The 13,441-nt window shown below is 38.7% G+C and overlaps 1 protein-coding gene across 1 annotated transcript in view; it reads left to right on the forward strand.

Moving 5' to 3' along the window:
- Nucleotides 1–17: 17 nt before the first annotated feature.
- Nucleotides 18–13,441, forward strand: part of yjefn3 (YjeF N-terminal domain containing 3) — a 44,171-nt gene continuing 30,747 nt past the window's right edge. Inside the window, exon 1 of the mRNA XM_062424530.1 lies at nt 18–85. Coding sequence (XP_062280514.1) covers nt 18–85 — 68 coding nt within the window. The remainder of the gene's footprint in view (nt 86–13,441) is intronic.

The following is a 13,441-nucleotide window of genomic DNA, read 5'->3' on the forward strand; positions in this document are numbered from 1 at the left end:
GTGCTGGGTGAAAACAGATGGACAAGATGAACCACAGCTCAGCTGAGGCGGAGGCTGAAACCATAGAACCACTGCGCTACCTCAGGTAGGCACCTGCTTTTTCTGTTGCATGTCTCCCATGAGTCCACTATTCTGTCCTATTGCTCTTCTGCTTCTTCCTCTTCTCTGTTTTTCTCTGTTTCATTCTGTTGTTTCACAGTCACACCAATCCACAGGACTGCTTTCAAGTCAGTGCAGAGTGCCAGAAAGATAGTGGCAGAGGGAGTGGGTGACGAGAGACAGAGAGGAACATCCAGGTCCTCTTCTGTATCACCCAAGAGAAGTGTGCACATGAGGCTCATAGTGAACACTCATATGTTTGAATCAGAGCAAGTTTTTAAAAGATAATGAGATGGGAGGGGAATAACAAGAGAGATAAATTAGTTAAGTTGTATGGCATGCAAATTCCACTTCAATGCAATACTGATGATTATGACTATACTGATGATGTTGAAGATTATTATGACATAGCCTACAGAAATACCTTTTTGCTCTCTCCCATTCCACTGAAGCCTACAATTGAATTAGAAATGAGCTGTTATTGAATTAGGGGGCCCATGTTTAATTTGGCATAATCAGGTCTCATATGACCAACCAAGCCAAGCATCTTATGATTCACTATCAGATGTGTAATGTAATGTGTAATGTGTGTTATGCAGTCGGAGGTTAGTGTGGTGCATTGTATCCATGCCCCTTTGTTGGCCAGCAGTTATTTTTGGAGCGGCAGGGAGAAAAAAATTGCACACTCAAGTAAACAGCCTGGAGTCATTGTGATGATCAAACTTGTGACACCAACACACACACACACACACACACACACACACACACACACACACACACACACACACACACACACACACATACACACAAACACACACACACACACACACACACACACACACACACACATACACACACACACACACACACACACACACACACACACACACACACACACACACACACACACACACACACACACACACACAATAAGCTTAAAAAAGAACATGGAGATAATATCAAAAACTAAAATAATATATTTACTAGAAAATCAAAGAAAACTGCACAAAAGAAAAACAAACAAACCAAAAATTACAATAATATAAATATCTTTATTTGAGTAGATAGCTCATTTAAGGCAGCACAGGCTCTGTAAATGAAGGATTTTATTTAGAATTAAATTTTACAGTAAGGCTTTTATATCTATGACAAAAACTGACTTAAACTAATGTTAATGAGATGCAAATTTGACCTTCACTGTTCACTATAACAACATTTCACGTATCTTCCACAGGCTTTAATTTATTTGCAACACTTGACCAAATGTCAGTGCAATGTCATGATAAACCACAAAAAACACACACGCATGCTCACACAAAGACTGCAGGACATATTGTACCAAACCCCCTTTGTAAAGAGAGAGGGAGGTGTTGAATTATACAGTGTGATAACAATATTTAAGTGTGACCACCTGATTGATTCCTGGTCTTGCTGATTTTGTCTCTGGTTAATCTATTGCAATTGGATGAGTTGTCACTCAGGAAATTGGATTTGTTGTCACAGTGTGTCTTCCTTCAAAGCACTTCAAATACGATGATGCACTTAACATAGCCTAGACCAATGGCTCATTCATTTTGGGTTGATCATTTATCAATATAAATCACTTTGCAAGGCCCTGATTGATTTTGCATGAAGATGTTTGCATACAGCATACATCTCTGGTGTGACTCATGTATCTACAGTAACACTCACACTCTTCCATGGTGATTTAACTGCTTTAAACTCCTGACAACAGGCTCTTTCTCTGTCTCCATGTTATTGTCAAGTCAGTCTGTACCTATGTATTAAATCTATTTCAGGAACTTTTCTTACTGTTCTCCATAACATATGTAATTACGCTCTTCACACTCCTTGCATTTACATCTTTTGCCATGTGTATCAACATCTGAGCAGCTGAGGCTGGCAGATTAACTATCACCCAGGAGGCTTCGCCCCAGTGCTCAGACTCTCAGATCTCTGCAGTTTGATTGGGCAGTCAATTAAGGCAGTCAATTAAAGCCCCCATATACTACTGCAGTAGTAACTAATTATGCAGCATCTATCATCATCAGGGTGTATGTGTGTGCATACATGCAGACATGTAAACACATTACATTTGTATCCTTCGTGCATGTATTTTATTCACTTTTTCTATGTTCAGCTCATAATTCATTCCAAAATTATGTATTCCCATTAATTCACGGTTAATGTCAATCAAGCTTATAGCTGACAAACACCTGTTACATAATAAGCAAGCACTCAGTGAGGATTCTGTGAAGTAAGAAAAAATAGATAGAGATAATTACTGTTTGGAACTATGAGCTCACATGCATCTGCTGGAGATAAGCCCTGTGACACCCTTGTGATAAAGCTGTTCAATGATCTGATATAATTATATATAGAAACTGTAAGTAATGCATTTGCCAGAGGCGAGCAGAGACTTATTAAGTTAATGCATGATATTCTCAATACATGGCTATCCTGCTGTTTCAGTCTGATAATGGTTTGTTACTGCGGAAAGATGAAAATTCAATTCCAGACATGACTCATCTATTAAATTGCACATTAATCAGATGTCGCACACGTGGACATGCTCCCATAATGCAATATATATGTTTCAGTAATATATAAACAATATGTAAATCCATGCATGGAATAAATGAAATTTAAAAAAATTTTGTATATACCTAGACAACACTGTAGGCAGAAAGCAGAGGACATCCTACATCTTAGGTGCAGGTGTTGCTTAATAACGTCAGTCTGGTTGATGCCTGAGGATGGAGATAACCTGTAAATGTTGGCAGTGGTTCTGAGGTGGTGATGATCGTACTGCTGCTGAAAATTCTGATGGGTTAAAAGCAGAGGAAGATGTTTCGGCTTGTGTGTTTGAATTATTTGGACAAATACAATTATTGTCTCTATTCCCAAAAAGTCGTTTTTGTCTACATGTGGCTCACCATTTGTTCTTTACTGTCAAATCATGTCCTCCAAACAGCATGAGCAAACTGAAAATATTTTAGTACAAAAGAGCCACTCGGAGTTTAGAAAGTGTACTCTGTGGCACTTTTTTCAGGAGTGACTCAACAAATATTGTTACATCTGCTAGTATAATTATTTTAATCAAAGCAATTCAACTCTTTGGTGCTTTGGTATAATTGGACACTTTTCCCTTCTGGATCTTTCTTTTTGGTGTTGGTTGTTTCTCCCTCTCTTTCCACTGTGACAGTGATGAATGTTCAGGCTCTTTTGCCCACCTCTCCCCCTTTCCCCCTGCACACCTGAGCCCTGGGGCAAGTTGCATAACGAAATGTACGACTGGTCTGAGACATTTTCATAAAACCAGCCTTTGTCTGCCTCCTGTCTGTCCCTCTGTTTGTAGGTCTGCCTATCTGTTTGCTCAATGCTGCTGCCAGTATGTCAAGCTGTCTGACTTTACCTGCTTTGCCTTCACGTTTCTCCTTCCTTGGCAACGATGCTTATAGAGTTTATTGTTATTCCTTTGGCTTGCATACCTCCTTTCAGCTCTCTGCCACTAATTCCCATGTAAGCAGCTCCATTTGCTTGTGTGACAGCTTAGGCATTTATTTATAGGCCAAATGTAATGATTGGGGCAGAGAGGTGGAGATGCAGAGAGGGAGAATGAAAGGGAGAGATGATTTGCTGCCAGGCAGTGTTTGACCATAATTTTCCTCCTCCATTAAAGTCAGATTAGCTGTGAGAGTTCTCCATTCACCATGTTTGAAAGAGGAGCATCCGTGGGGGTGGGGGTGGATTCGAGGGGGAGGCGAAGCTGGAGAAGGACTGATGCCTGGTTTAAAACGAATTATAGAATCTACAGTGCTGTTTCTGATAGTTTTATGTGTAGTGCTGTATAGACATTAAGTGTAAGATAATAGAATTAAAGAAGTAACCAGAAAGCTTTAAATGTGTTTTGCACACAATGATTCAGTTACTCTGAGTACTCAGGTTGAGGTGAGAATTAGATTATGGCATTTTTATAATTTAGGGGCAACCAATTTCTACACGAATAAAAAGGTTCATTTTCTTGCCTGTTGGATTTCTAGTTTGCTCTCTTAGCTGTTGGTTTATATTACAGGCCATAGTTAATACAAGTAAAAAAGTCTTGGTCTTGATCTACTTTACTTGGAACACGTCCACTGGAGGTGGAGGAGGAGGGCATATGACCTGACATGAGCACATCCCACACAGATATTGGATTAGAAAAAACTATCTTTGGTGTTCAGCAAGCTTACTTTTTATTGGTGAAGCTTTTCTATTTTGAAAACTTTCAAGAGCTATGATTCTAACATATCAATTAAATGATGCAGATTATTTACTATTAATCACCTTCCTCACAAACAATCACTAGACTCTACAGCCATGCTAGCTGCTCTGTGAGTAGACAAGCTAAATGCTAAATGTCAACAATATGCTAACATGTTTACAGTGTCATTGCTAACGTGCTAATTATCAGCACCTCGTGCCATCTTTGGTGTGCTAGCATATTAACATGCAAATAAGCAGTAAACACAAAGTAAAGCTGAGATTGCTGGGAACGTTTTGTAGGTAATTGGCCATATACAAAATTAGCCAACTGGAAATTTCAACCTGATTATGGCACTAAATTAAAAATTAAGAGATTAACAAAGTTTATCCTGAGGTGGACTGAATGTCTAAATTTCGTGGCAATCCATCCAATAGTTGTAAAGATGTCATTAAAAAACAAAAATGTCAGTGTGCTAGAGGCATTGAGGAAAAGTCTAAAGATCACCAAAGCCAGTTGGATAAATGTACTGGGGACCGTGGATGTCAACATCTCATGGCTACCCATTCAATAGATCTTTATTTTCTTGACCAAAGTGGTGCACCGACCGACTGACATCACCATCCCTGGAGCCAAGCCGCTAGAATTGCAAAAATAGTTCTTTGACATAGGAAGGGATGAGTGGAAAGATGTGTTGCAACTTTCAAGCAGACAGGAAACAAGATTATGTGAAGAAATGCAGGGACTTGTTTTTTTATGGTATTGATGAATTCACACAACACACCACTTGTTTGATTGGCTTCTGTGAGCTTCACCTTGTCTTCCCTTTCCTGACCACCCCCAAAGCAGAAGCCCCTGCTAATTCAGGTTTAAATGAGTCTCCAAGGCAGCAGCCTTTGTTAATCAAGAACACAAGGGAGCCGTTTCAGAGAAGGCCGAGCCAAGACTGGGTCCTCCTCATTATGTCCACATTGTGAATCATTTAAGGGATTTCAGCGGGCTTTCAGAAAAACACTCAGTCTTGCTTTGGTTTAGTACAAGGTGGTCTGAGGAGAGATGAGAACCAAGTGAAAAGGTCATACAGATTGAAATGACAGACTACATTCGCTTTGCTTATCTTTACCCCGGGATTGCTCTGGCAGGCCGTGTATGATAAGTTGTCCTTCAAACAGCAACAGTCGCACATAATGTGTGTGTTTGTGAGTGTGTGTGCATGTACATACATAAATGAGAGTGAGACGGACCTGTTACTATTCTTTGTATAGGCAATTGCAAACCATTTGCATTTCAAATTGGCAAGATGTAAAAGGGTTGTAATATGTCAAATATTTAAGTGCATTTATGTCATCTGTACGCAACATTCACACTGCCCAGATGTCGTGTGTGTGTGCTTGCCAGTGTGTGTCATTGCAATGGGTAATGAGCATACAGGGGCACAGCAGGACCAAGCTGTGCAAACTGGACTCTAATCACTCTCTTACTTCTTTCACAGCTCTAATAAGTGTTAGCTTTACATTGGCCCATAATGATGACAGAACTTAAGACACTGAGTGTGTGTGTGTGTGTGTGTGTGTGAGAGAGAGAGAGAGAGAGAGAGAGAGAGAGAGAGAGAGAGAGAGAGAGAGAGAGAGAGAGAGAGAGAGAGAGAGAGAGAGAGAGAGAGAGAGCAGGCCCTGAAGAAAATTTAGGCAGATTTTAATGGTTAGTTTTTCTCTTGCTCTCTCTCTCTTTCATATCCAAGAGGCAGCACAGTACATCTTGTCCTTGTAAAAGTGACCCTCAATAAATCCCCTGTCCTCCTTATCCCTCATCTTCATGTTCTTTCTCCCTCTGTTGATGTCTCTCTACTCCACCTCTCACCTTTGAAATACTGAACTCATCAGTCATTTTATTTTAACAAACATACACTCAAAAATGGAGGTGGTTACAGTGCAAAGTCCTTTGAGGTAACTTTGGACAGAAACGGAGCACATATATTTATACTGTTCTTCCTTTACTATTGCCTATAACTAAAATATTTCATTTAAAAAATGTGGGATGAACGTGAAGGATATGTGTGAGAGTCTGCATGTATGTTGGTCTATGCAGTCTTATTATGTGTGTGAGATTGATTAGAGCAGTGGTGGAAAGTCTTTAACTGCTAAATTGTCATGAAACACACACACCTACATACAGGAAGGAAACGCAATGGCTGCCTCTGACGCAGGAAAACATATGAGGCAATGTAAAAATCAATAGTACGGTTTAGAGCTATGATACGAACACACACTGTCACAGTTTATTTTTAATGATTTTGTTTGATGTTTTGTGTATTTCAGCCTGAGCTTCTTTAATTAAAAATGTGTTCTCTGTTTGGTGAGTTAGTGATGTTGTTGTACAAAATTCAGCTATGTTGGTAGTCAAAACACACACACACACACACACACACACACACACACACACACACACACACACACACACACACACACACACACACACACACACACACACACACACACACACACACACACACACACACACACACACACACAAACAATCAAAATAAAAATGTTGGCCTGCCACAAGCAAAATTGAGATTAAAACTCCTCTCTGTTCATTGCATTTCTATGTGTTTCACCTGTGTGTGTGTGACTGTCTGATTCATTGTACTCCATGTGGCTGATGATTTAATTTGTAATTTCACATCACTTTGTCTTTTCTAAGATATAAAACTTCCAGTAATGACGGGGACTTTCATTTAACTTGATGAAACACAGTGCCAGGTTATTTTTAGACATTCGGCCATTATTTCATTTGGCAGGTTCACAGTGTGTCTTAATTAACTCCTGTTAATTAAACTGCTGTGCTGCTTAAAAGTCATCTTTTTTAATGTGATATTTTAGTAATTTTGATGATACATATTGTCTCAGTGTTGAAGCCTCACCTCCATATCTGTTTTTTATTTTATTTTTTTTAAATAAATGTGCATTCATTTTACAAGTTTAGTTTTGCCTGTAATTTTACCAGCGTTAATTACTGTCACCTGGGGACACAGCTTCACAACATTAAGTCAAGCAAGATGATGGGTAGGCTGATTAGACAGATTAAAAAAATAAAGACGCCCATTTTAAACCACTTAACTGGACTCGGAATTTTAAAGGTAACATCCGAATAGTAGTTATAATCACCCATTTCATTATTCAGAGCTACTTTTAACACACAGTTTCGCTCTGAAATGGATGATTGTGATTGACATTTCGGGTGCATTCTGCTGTTTTGATTATATGGCGTAGATGCTGTCAATCTCCTCTCTTATCATTTAGCTGCCTGTATTTCCTGTTCATGGTTTTGTTTGTTCCCAAGATCTCATTAATGAAATGAATGAGGGAAATGTTATGATGACAGATAAATCTTATGGTTGTACAATGAAAAATAAGAGGATTTTAAAAAGTTTTTCTTAATAGTTAGCAGCCTTTTGAGTATCTGACTTTTAATTGGAATAATATATACAATACACATACATTTAGTTCTGCATTAGTATCAATAATCCTGAATACTTATGTCATGACAGCCTTAGATAGACTTCAAAGAAAGATAATTGTGCCAATCTGAGCGCATGTGCAAGCCTTTGTGTAGTATGAGTGTGTTTGTTAATATGACTTCATACAGTCTTTAATGTCTGAATACAGGATGCATTGTCATCGCATGTGAGCATTTGGCAAGTATTTTGTTTACCAATCTGCATTCAGAAGGCTGACAGGCATGAGTGAGAGAAAAAAAAGAGAGAGATGAAAAGAGAGGGGGATGTGTGTGTGTGTGTGTGTGTGGCAGTCTAGGTAGTCAGGGATTTTTTAGAAATAGGTATTATGATTGCTGCTCCTGTCATCCTCTCTCTCATGCTGAGTCCACAGTTATTTCTCAAAACTTTTCAAAAATTAAGACCTTGTCACAGAATGTAATATGAGTTCATCTCCAAGCTAAACAACAAGCTTAGTTGTGCTGTAAATAACACAAATACTCACTACCTTGTGTAAACTGTTGGAAAAAGAAACCCAACTGTTACTAAATATGTTGGAAGAAAGTGTTAGAAATATGAGAAATATGTTAGAAATATGTTTTTCACTGAGAATTATTTTTTATTTAATTTATACATTTATTATTTAATTCATAACTACATTCTTTATTTTATTCTTCATTTCATTGATCATTTCATTTGATCTCAGAGGTCTTTTTGATTCAGTAGGTGGTCCTGTGAAGAAAAACTTTTAAAATTGATTTCATTGGTTCATTTCAGTTTAGCTGAGTTGCTATTGGTAAAGGCAACGCATGTCCCGCTTCCTTCACGTTAGAGACGCTGCGGTAGTGTGTGAAAAATACACAGAGAGCAGCAAGACGATTATTGAGACACAGAGGTTTTGGAGTGATGAAACTTTAAAAAATACACTTTATATTGTTAAAAGGAGGAACTGTGTAAACAGAGAAAAATCAGGTGAACCACTGAAGCGACCCTGGGAACATCTTGTGTTTGTTTTATTATTTTATTGTCCCGGTGAGTACTATCTGTATTAGTAAATAGCTCTGTGAATTAGCTTAGCCTCATGGTGGGTTAGCTACCGAGCAGGAACATAAAGTCACAGTGTTGTGGTATTTTTCTAACGATAGTAAAGGAAAACGGGAATATGTGTGTAAAATGAGTATGTGTGCATGTTATTTACATTGTATGAACAGAGAAAGACATCATTTAGCTGAGTTTCATGGGTTATGAAGCTATATATTCTGCATATTACTGTGCTGTGGTGTGTATAGGTACGAGGTATCAGTAATCTGAGCATTTAATGGTGAACTGTGAGTGGTTTTATATTAATGGTTTTCACTATAAAACAGTGAAGTGGACATTTCATGTGTTAATATTGCGATGCAGCAGTTATCTTTTAACAAGTTAACAGTGAAAAGTTGCATTATACATTGATATTGATAAAATTAAACTGTACAGTTAAGAAAGGTTGAATAGATTTATATCAGCCCTGTTATGTTATACAGGCTGGGTTTTTTGGATACCCTGAGATCCTGGACCGTGGATTTGGAGTGATTCTCTCCCTGACGAGGGGGATGGCGAGCTACCCGTGTGAGCATTTGGATTGAGGAGGAACCTTTCCATTCTTCATTCTCTGTCCTGCCAGAGTGGTAGGGTTGTGGGGAAGGACTTCTAAGAACAATCGCATTGAACTATTTCTTTTGGGGAAAACATTTTATTTTATTTAGGGTGCACCCAGTTAAAAAAGACATTTCAAACAAGAACAAAAGTAACTGCCGGCAGTGTATGTAAACTGTTTATTTTCTATGTATGTTTAATACAGTGTTTTGCTTAAATTTACCTGTGTGTTCCTTTTACTCATTGCGGTGTCCAATCTCTTCTTATTACTTTGCCCTGCGAACCTAGTGTGTACTTACCTGTCAAGTGGGTTACACTTGCACAACTGGCTGATTTACTAATTCAAGAGGAAATTATCTTTGTTGTCTTATCACTGAAAAAGTCATCAGTGTTCTATATCCAGCATGAGCTCGGGTTGTGTTTTGCATTATTGATTTCAAGGGTGGGATTATGTGAGGAATTGATTATTTTAATTGCCTATTGGCTTTGTTCCCATACCCTGGCTGAGCTGTGCACAAATGTGCCTGAGCATTTATTTTTGAGGCCCTTGTTTACCACAAAGGAGTAATCTATCAAATCTGGTCTAGAGAGTACAGACAGAACAGCAACATGTGTGTGGTTTAAAAGATTAATTTATTACAAGATTCCTGTAGGGCTGTCCAACAGTGAGAAGTGACAGAATCGGACATTTCCTGAGTTACAGTTTCTCTTCTTGAGTCCTTGAAATAGGTCAGGAAAGCTACAGAGAAATTGAATCTCATTCTATCCTGAGCTTGACACAAATTCATCATTCATCATTATGTTATCATGTATGTTATCCTCCTAGCAATAAAAGCTTGATTCAAATTTTGATGGTTAGGTTAAGGCACTCCCAGCACTTGGTTAAGATTATTTGGTTAGGTAAGACTAGACAGGACTTAGGGTTCGGCAGCATCCACAACCCACCACCCACCTCCATACAACTGTGGTGTGGTACAGCAAAACAAATTATTTCAACAAAGAACCAAAAAGTCAACCTCATGGTTCTAGGAGGATCACTGAAGTCATTATAATACATTGTCTAGGAATCATATACATCTGTTCCAAATTTTGAGCTAGTCTATCAGGTAGATGTTCAGGATGATGTAGATGTACTGTATATTACCACATTAGTGAAAGCTTTGACCAGGAGGTGGCTGTAGAGAAAAAAGGAATGTATCCTCCAGGGACCTGGAATCAAATCAACATTATGATGACACTAGAGGGAAAAAAGATCACCAAAATGAGTACAATTCATCTTCTGGGAACAATGAATGTTTCTACAAAATATTACGACAGCCAGGAATAGCTATCCCTAGCATGGGCAAAAATCTTACCTTTCAGTATCTCCAGTGGAGTCTTGATTATGATTTCTTCAACTGTATTCTTAAGTCATCCATTTATATTACCTAGTACAGTGCCCGTTCAAAATGTGCCTGTTAAGAGCCGACCGATTTATCAATAGCTAGAGCGAACAGTGCATGTCCCCTAAACGACTCTCATGCAAACCATTGGTTGATGCTACAATGCAGGCTGTCTATAGACACTACAATTTACCAATGCTCTCTAAATGCCATCACATGCAGAATATCTGGAGACTACAATTTTAAGTTGAGCTAAAAATAATTGGATGAACTGTAGTGCCCATTTGAAATGTACCAGAGACATCCTGTACTATGAAGGGGAATAGAGCTAAACTCTCTAAACTTTTTCAGTTCATTGTCTATAGTAGTTCTTATAACTACAGATGTAATCCCATCTGTGACTGGAATATGGGTTGCTCTGGCCCTGTCCATACTTCTTGAATCCATATGCAGAGGAAGAAGCAAATAAAGGTTGTTTATAAGGTATTTTTTTCTATATATTTCTCAAAAACTGCTCACCCAAACAATCAACATTGCACTTCCTTGATTCCCCAGCGATTCACCTTCCAGGTATGACGTACATTAGGTGAGCAGTTCTTGAAATATGCATACAGGACAGACAGACAGACAGACAGACAGACAGACAGCCAGCCAGCCAGCCAGCAGACAGAGATTCTTTGTTTTATATAGAGATAAAAATATGTATATATTTTAAAGCAGTGCAATCTATTTTTAAAAAAAATAGACATCTATTTACTCAAATAGCAAATCCTGTTTCTCCTTTAACAGCAAAACCCTTCACTTTTCATTTCTACCCCATCCAGTGATTTTTCTTCTCAACCTAGTGAGTGACTTGCTTACAGGGGTCAAAGCTGTTTTTAGGAATGTGACAAGAAAGAGAAGTGTTCTCATGGCGACAGAATGGGAGCAATGCCCACCAGCTACTTGCCTTATGTCCTCTCCAGTGGAAAATCGATGTGGGGAGACAGAGAAACATACAGACAGATAAAAATGGAGAGGAGAGTGGAGGAGAGGAGAGGAGAGGAGGAGAAATCAAGAATAGATGACGTGAAAACAGATAATAAGATCCAGAGGGAGGGGGTATCTTAGCATTCTATCACCTATTACCACTTGTCACTCACATCAGTTTTATGCCAGTTTCCATAGAAACCAACTGCAGGCACACCCCAGCTAGAGATGTTGTGTAGCTGACTGCGATGCGAACAGGACATGTTTTTGAATGAGCTGTAGAATTACGGGACAGATTTTCAACACAATATTCTACATTCTCGTATTTGACAGAGATATAAAATTGTACTTTCTGAAAACAGCATTCACAATAATATTTCTGTGTAGCACTAGTAGTGCACAATTGAAAATGAGATTGGACTGGCAGAAACGGGGTGGGGTATGGGGGGGCAGAAGAGACATGGGGATGACATGTTATATAATTTCTCAATTGTCGGTGTATTTTTCTCTGTAAATGCATTTGCGTCCTTGTGAATTGAAGAGCGAGACATTATGTGTTCGTATTTGTCCTCAGGTATTGTGTTGTCTTCCTGCAGTATGTGTGTTTGTCAGCATGTTGTAGCCTGAGTGTATGCTATTGCTCTGCAGCTAGGAAGGCCTTCCCAGTTTTCAGTAATTGGGTTCAGTGTCTCGCTCTGCTGAGTCTTGATTGTGGTTCTGTTTTGCTTCCATTCGGTGAAACACTGTTGCTGAATTTTGATTATGTAAATTGTTTTTTATGTAGCTCTCTGTTGTCCTCTTCCTCTCTGCTCACCAAAAGATTATGTAAACAGAAATTAAAGTTGAAAGATAATAGTCAGATGGAGGACAATAATGTACATATTGATTTGGATTTTGCATGTGTCATACAACATACATTATCAGAGCACTAGAAAAACACACTTATTCAAGTTGTTTTGTTTGTCAGGTGAATGGATAGCATTTAATTATTCTTCCAGTGTCAGTTTTCAATCCTAATCATCATCATATTCATTGAGCATTTCTGTTCTTCAGGCTAGCAGGCTAAGATACATTTTTCAGTCTTTTTTCCGGCACCTGTAATGAGACGATAAGTAGACATGCAGAGGAATTCTTGCCTCCTGGAAGCCTTGATAAGCTGTTGCTAAGGCTAGACTCCCTGGTGGGCTGCAAGCTGGTGGGTTAATGTTGATGCTGAGAGAAGCACACAGAGAGAAAGACAGCAACCTGGAGAACCAGACAGAGAAATCAACAGACAATAAACTGAATGTTTCAACAAGTCCTCCAATTTAAGTAGGTTGTTTGACCACACACTCCAGAATGACCCATAGGAGCATTTTCTAATATGTTAGCTCAATCAGCACTAATTGGGAGGACATCATAATTTGTCTGTGCTTTCGAAAATATTACAAATAACTGTTATAAAATAATGATGTTTCGTGGTGCGGTTATGGCCTGGATATGTTTAGGCACAAAAATCAGATCAGAAAAGAAAAGATCATGGTTTGGGTTAAATAATCACTTGAAATTTGGTTTGTACTTCCTTGCAACCTTTGCCGTCATGGCAACAGTAAACACCTCGACAATCGTAGTTATGGT

The sequence above is a fragment of the Scomber scombrus genome, chromosome 8 (genome assembly GCF_963691925.1).
Source record: "Scomber scombrus chromosome 8, fScoSco1.1, whole genome shotgun sequence".
NCBI classification, from domain to species: Eukaryota; Metazoa; Chordata; class Actinopteri; order Scombriformes; family Scombridae; genus Scomber; species Scomber scombrus.